Genomic DNA, 7,253 nt, shown 5'->3' with positions numbered 1-7,253 from the left:
AAGGTCAACTATGGACAACTATTAAAAAGGATAACGGTTTTCTTCAGCTCAGGATTATTTGTAAAAAAAATAAATAGCTTGTTTACTATTATCACAGAAATATTTAAAGGTGCTCTAAGTGATGTCACACATTTTTTAGGCCAAAACATTTTTTGTCACATCCAGCAAACATCTCACTATCCGCTAGCTGCTTGTCCCCTGAACACACTGTAAAAAAAAACGGGCTCTCTCTAGACACCACAGGCTCCACAAACAACAAGAAAAACAAACTGGGCTCACCCGCACCACAAAACATAAACTGTTCCAGCCAATAGCCGACAAGAAAGATTTGGGGGTGGGGTTTGGGGGGTTAGTGCACGGATGAGGAGGTCATTCATCTTGACAGGCAAATAAAAACACAAAACAGTGCTTTCCAATTCTTTTATTGAACAGTACACATCAAATTTTACTTCGACTTCTGGCTTTGTGCCTGTGCCTTCAGTACTTTGACCACAATCTTCTGCTCCTCAATGAGGAAAGCTCGTTTGATCCTGAAAAGTGAAGCAGATACAAAAAGCATTTAAACAGTTTAATTACAGCATTCCTAAATCAATAGTTCACCAATTTATGAAAAACATGTCATTAGTTTTGTTTCATTATCACTTATTCTACTAAACTCAAAGGAGAACTGTACTGGTCATTCCTTTCCATAAAATACCGTAATTCCTCAAATAAAAGCCGGGGACTTTATTTACCTAAACTGCAGAAGGTAATAGGCTTTTATTTGAAGCAGCCTTTATTAGAGGCAGGCCTTTATTTCTAATTCCATCTGTTTGATAAGTAATTGTTTAAAATAACCCATTTTAAATTAATAGCGAAAGCGTTCCAGTGGACAGAGATCATAACAATAGCACAGAATCAGTTCGGTTCAGAATCATGTGCAGTATCATCAGCTCCTCGGTTCTCGAATCGGACGCGTTCGAGCGTTCGACAGAAACTGTTCTCGGTTCAGTGTACTGGTGATCCGAAAACCGATGCAACCGGTTCTTGACTCGAGAACGAAAAACGCTCCGGCAGTGGGCGTGTTACGTCCATTATCTGGCTCTGCTGCACAAGTTTTCCCCCAGCCTTTATTTGTTCATGTTGACCACGCCCTCAGCCACTATAAGAGGCCCGGCGTTTATTTGACTACCGGTTTTTATTCGAGGAATTACGGTAATTTGACTATTCAACATTTTTGCAAAGTACAGTACAAAGCCAAATTAGCCAATTAAATCCAAAAGCATCAAACCAGATGTATAAACTGCTATTTATATATTTATCAAAACAAAAACAGTTAATCGTCCACGTCCCCACAGTGATACTGTTATCACACGTCGATGAATCAGTGGGAAAATTTCCTCACCGTCACAACTCTAGTAACAATCCTCCAGTCCAGTGAAATGTTAACCCCCTGCATGGATCCAGTAAATTACGACTATGAAAATCATCCATGTAAAAATAGAGACCGATTATAGATACCAATTTTAATCGTATGGAAAAGAGAAACCAGTACAAAACTTTAAGACATCTCCTGTGTGGTTTGGAAGAAGGTTGATGTACTCTGTATGATCATCTTTATCTTTAAGGGTTAGTTCACCCAAAAAGGAAAATTATGTCATTAATGACTCACCCTCATGTCGTTCCAAACCCGTAAGACCTCCATTCATCTTCGGAGCACAGTTTAAGATATTTTAGATTTAGTCTGAGAGCTTTCTGTACCTCCATTTAAAGTGTGTGTACGGTATACTGTCCATGTCCAGAAAGGTAATAACATCGTTATTATCGCTTGAAACATTTCGCGTCTGTTAACTTTTTTAACGTGGCTGACACTCCCTCAGAGTTAAAATAAACCAATATCCCGGAGTAATTAATTTACTCAATCAGTACACTGACTGAACTGCTGTGAAGAGAGAACTGAAGATGAACACAGAGCTGAGCCAGATAACGAACGATTGAGTCAAGAACCGTTTCTGTCGGACGCGTCCGATTCGAGAACCAGAGAGCTGATGATACTGCGCATGCGTGATTCAGCATGAAGCAGACTGACACATAGCGCGTCTGAACCGGAAATGTTTCAAACGATTCAGTTCGATTTGGTGAACTGGTTCAAGAAGAACCGGTTACATCAAGTGATTCGTTCGCGAACCGGATATCACTACACTGCAGTGAACGCATTCACAACAGACCCGGAAGGGAAGACAATGCTGAATAAAGTAGTAGTTATTGCTATTTTTGGACCAAAAGGTATATTCAATGCTTCACAAAATTATATCGGACCCTCTGATGTCACATGGACTACTTTGAAGATGTTTTTCTTACCTTTCTGGACATGGCCAGTATACCGTAAGCACACTTTCAATGGAGGGACAGAAAGCTCTCTGACTAAATCTAAAATATCTTAAACTGTGCTCCGAAGATGAATGGAGGTCTTGAGTCATTAATGACATAATTTTCCTTTTTGGGTGAACTAACCCTTTAACTCCCAGTAGGGGTTTGTAATAATAAAATAATAATCAATTTTGTTGATAAAGGTAAATAGACAACTTTTTTGGCAAGTTATTATGCTGGTACTTTGGCAGGTTTGGTCCTGCTATGGACCACTGACTCCCAAAGCTTTTGATATTTGTCATATTCTGTGCTGTGTTTAGTTTGCATGAGTAACAAATGAAATTTTCCCGTTTAAATTGAATTTGACTTTTTATAGGGTTTTAAGGCCAATTGTTCTCTAACCTGATTAAATGTATGCATCACCTTTTGTATCAAATTCTTAGATTCAATCAAAAAACTCAAACAGCACCACATAATAGGGCAAAAATAAAGCAAAAACAAGAACTGTTAAATCATAAATTATCATTAAATTCATGCTCTCTAAAATAAATATCACATTTTCAATCTTTGCAGATATTTGTATAAAAAAAACTGTAGGCTACATTTTGTGTGATATTAACTAAATTAAATGATATAGAAGACAAAATTCATATGGGGCAAATTTGCCCCCTTACCTTGAATTTTAGGGGAATTCTAAATGTATTTTAATAGACTATCACGTAGTGAAAGTGTAAACGCTAAATGTGTACATGCCGTAGTCTAAGCTGCATCTCATATGCATGCATTCTCTGGGTGTGTTTGGTTCATTTAAACAACAATTACAATATTAGTGTAGACAATATATTTCACACACCCCTAACTACTAGGCATTATAAGTGGGTTTTCATTATTTGGTTTTATACTTTATTCTGTTGGACTCAAGTGTTCTCTATTCAGGATGTTGCTCAGCTTTACTGTGTTCAAATGTGCAATCTAAAAATATACTTTACATATTGAAACATTTTTGGATGAACCCATTAATCTAATTATATACATACAGGCTAATGCAATGGTTTCAGTTATTTACCTGTCTCGTACACACTTGGCACACATGGAACCACCATAAGCTCGGCTGACATGCTTCTTGGTTTTTGAGAGTCTCATAAGAACCTGGGGTCTCACAGCACGGATCTATTGAGGAAAAAAACATTTGAAATCATGAGTTAATTTAGGTCTAATTTTATGTAAATCAAAACTATTCTGTAACACAAGCTAACGTAGCTACTAAGACTTTCAATGGATGTTAACATCTGCTACGCTTTTGTAAATCTTATTTTACTTGATCTCCCTAATATTATATATAAACTACCCCAAAAGACACATTCCTGAACTTATCTTTAACACTGATATACTATGCCACTAAGTGTCATAAGGACTTAGAAATACTATTTAAAGATTCAAGAGATGATAAAAATTCCTTTACGAAATATTTTTTAATCTCATGATAATACTATTTACGTTACAACAAAGCTGTATACAATAAACAGACGCCAAGAAACAAACAAAGCTCCTATTCTAGATTCCACCAGATATATTGGCTTCTACCCTAGAACATCATTCCTATCAGCGTACTTAAGCCAACCGTATAGTCTAAGCAGACAGGAAATAACTGTATAGTGCACCACTTACACCACGCAGTCTACCGGGACAGATTCCGCATGCTGACTTGGGTGCCTTGCCAGTCTTCTTGGTATACAGGTACACAATGCGGTTACCTGGCGTACGGGACCTAAGTTACAATGCAGTCGTTAAGTACAGCTTTTGAAGTCTACATTAAACACACTATATTGCAAAGAAAATAAAAAAACAGTCGGTACTTTCAGATATATTTGCATCAACGTAGGAAATACACTCACAGTCTGGTCTTGTTTGAAGCAGTGTTGTAGGAAAGCCTACGTCGGTAAGTCAGGCGCTGCACCATCTTGACCTGACAAATCACACTTTCCTTAATTATATCTGTTCAAAATAGATCAAAGCCTGTGTGGAGTTCAGGCTAAGTAACGATACGTTAGCAGGATAAGCACCATTTAGCTTATAAGTTGCAAATGTACAAACAACTGTTTATATATATATATATATTTTTTTTTTCAGATGTCCAAACATCTGTTAAATACACGTTTTAACCAAATCATCTAATATTACAGCGTTACACTTTCGCTCTGTTGCAATATCTGTAAAATCGTAGTCTGATAGATTCGCGTTTGTAAGGAATTTTAACGACAGCTTCAAAGCGTCAACTCAAGATGTAAAAAAAAATTACATTAATCGACTCAATATGGCAAGGATATTCTCTGATAGAATACGAGCTACACGTAGATTTCTTAATATAATATATTTGATCTTCAAAAACGGTAGATGACAATAGATAGTTCAATCACATTTTAAGCGCAAAGACAATCCACCATACCTTGCTATCACTGTAGACGGAAGAGGAAGGAGTAGATACCGGGTGAAAGTTCAAAATCTGCCCGCAACGGAAATAATACGTTTGCATAGGGCAAAATACAAGGCGTTATATAGTACTTTGCTGTTGCCAGAAAATATAATAAATAAATAAAATATTCTATAAAATAGTATATTTTGTAATTATTATAATGTTGATTTACTAATAGTAAACACAAATGACTAAAACCAGGCAATACACCGCAATACACAAGAAAACCCGCTATAACATTTACATTTATGAGCCGATTTCAGTAGTTTGTGATCTACATGGAATTAAAAATAACTCTGTCCCCAGTTATTTAATTAGGCTTAGAAAAGTATTAATATTCCTTAGAAATTGTTTTTTTTTTTTTTTTTGCCTATTTTTTTTTTTTTTTTTGCCTATTTTTTTTTAATTTTTTTTATTGTTTTAAGAATTACAGTTACAGTCAGGGGGGTACAACGAGTAAAGCAGATAAACAAACATAAAAAACATACATAAACAGCGACAAATTTACAAGTTAACTAAAAATTTTAAAGTGTTTACAGATTGAGACACACTTTGTAGCTTTCTTATTTTTCAAACCCAATATTGTGTTTAGGTATTGTAAAATTTCTGCTCTTAAAATGAAAAATAAAGGCTTGTTTCCTCCAAATTTACTTTTATGAATACTAAATTTCGCTAACAGAAGCAGCAGATTAATTAAGTAATATTCCTTATGAAAGGATTTGTCATAAGCGAAAAAAACAAATAAAACATTTTTAAAGCACAGCTGAAAGTGAAGAGTGAAATTTCTTTGATTTTGTTTGTGATTAAATATTTGTGAGGAAGTTTCCAGATATTATTCCATAACAGATTATCAGCATAACCATTCCAAAATGATATAATAGCTGGTCTGGAGACAATATCCCTTTGGAGCAAAGCCCGTACACAACGATTATTATTTTTCATACAGGAAAGAGAGAAACAGATACGGCCTACTTCAGTATCAGCAGGATCAAACGAGTATGGAGGGAGCAGAGGACAGGTGTTTTTAAGAAGCATGTTTAAACCAGAAGGAACAGCATCCATAACCACAGCAAAGTCCTTAGGAGTAACTGGAATATTATATTTAGAAAGGAATTCAGAGTAGGTCAACATAAGACCTTCATTGTTATACAGTTGTCTAACAAAAACAATATCATTATAAAACCAATTCATAAGGAATAAAGATTTAGATTTATACAGAATATGCTTATTGTTCCAGATAAAACATCTGTTTGGAGAGAAATTGTGTTTATAGATTAAATTCCAGGAAAGAAGCATTTGTTTATGAAAGTTAGAAAGTTTTAAAGGAAGCTTGGTAATACTGTAGTCACAAAGCAAAAGAAATTGGAGACCACCAACTTGTGAAAAGATAAAGTGTGGTATAATATTCCAGATAGAAGTTGGTTTTTTAAGAAATTGCTTAATCCAGTTAACTTTGAAGGTATGATTAAGGGTGGTAAAATCTAAGAAGTTCAGGCCTCCATTTTCAGTTGAGTTCATAACCACAGATTTTTTTATATAATGGGTTTTATTTTTCCATAAGAAGTTAAACAGCATTTTATCAATAGTTTTACAAGTGTTATCATTAACTGCTAAGGAGAGCGCTGCATATGTAAGTCTCGAGATGCCCTCTGCCTTTGTGATCAGCACTCTCCCCCTCAAGGATAGGTCTCTCATTAACCACTGATTTAATTTTTTTTTTGTTTTGTCAATGACTGGTGAAAAATTAAGTTTACATCGTTCCTCTTCATTCTTTATAATCTTAATACCTAAATATGTAATTTCATCTTTAATGGGGATATTACAAATTGAGAGAAGATTACTGGTTTTAAGAGACATTAATTCACACTTATTTAAATTCAGGTAAAGCCCTGAAGCTTTTGAAAATGTATGAATAATCTTGAGGGCTAAAGGTATTTCTCCTGCATCTTTTAAAAAAAGTGTGGTATCGTCAGCTAATTGACTAATAATTATTTCACTGCCAGCAGCAGTGATACCTCTTAAAGGGCTCTGTTTAATATGGTCGGCAAGAAGTTGTGAACAAAGTAAAAATAAATATGGGGAAATAGGGCATCCCTGTCTGATACCACGACTGAGATTAAATCTGGGTGAGGTGCCATTACGCAGTTTGATTGAACAATTTGCATTAGAGTATAAAGTTTTAACGGAATTAATAAAGAAATCACCAAAACCAAATTTGTTTAGGGCTGAATATATGAAATGATGTTCAACAGTGTCGAAGGCCTTATGAAAGTCTAAAAAGAAAATGAAACTCTCGTCTGGGAATAGATGCACTGAAAAAAACTACTTGTAAGATTTACTTAATAAAATCCTCGTAACAATTTGCACAAGTATATTTTAAGTAAATTTTACTGCTATAATATCATGTACAACTCACGTGTCATTATCAAGT

The 7,253-nt window shown here is 35.0% G+C and overlaps 1 protein-coding gene across 1 annotated transcript; it reads right to left on the bottom strand.

The window, feature by feature from the left end:
- Positions 1-406: 406 nt before the first annotated feature.
- Positions 407-4,852, bottom strand: rpl34 (ribosomal protein L34). Its single transcript, XM_059536092.1, has 5 exons — positions 4,796-4,852; positions 4,245-4,315; positions 4,018-4,117; positions 3,416-3,519; positions 407-530 (listed from the first exon to the last, which is right to left on the bottom strand). Exons 2-5 carry the CDS (start codon positions 4,307-4,309, stop codon positions 446-448), a joined length of 354 nt encoding a protein of 117 aa, XP_059392075.1. The 5' UTR covers positions 4,310-4,315; positions 4,796-4,852; the 3' UTR covers positions 407-445.
- Positions 4,853-7,253: the final 2,401 nt, after the last annotated feature.

This window comes from Carassius carassius, chromosome 3, assembly GCF_963082965.1.
Source record: "Carassius carassius chromosome 3, fCarCar2.1, whole genome shotgun sequence".
Taxonomy (NCBI): Eukaryota; Metazoa; Chordata; class Actinopteri; order Cypriniformes; family Cyprinidae; genus Carassius; species Carassius carassius.
This window is presented reverse-complemented; position numbering and strand designations above follow the sequence as displayed.

Bases quoted from the DNA above. Each gene is read 5' to 3' on its own strand.
- rpl34 (XM_059536092.1), bottom strand. From the start codon at position 4,309: ATGGTGCAGCGCCTGACTTACCGACGTAGGCTTTCCTACAACACTGCT. The intron at 3,520-4,017 runs GTAAGTGGTGCA...TTTCCTCAATAG, and splicing joins GTCCCGGTAGACTGCGTGGT to ATCCGTGCTGTGAGACCCCA. The intron at 531-3,415 runs GTAAATAACTGA...TTCACTTTTCAG, and splicing joins GCCAAGTGTGTACGAGACAG to GATCAAACGAGCTTTCCTCA.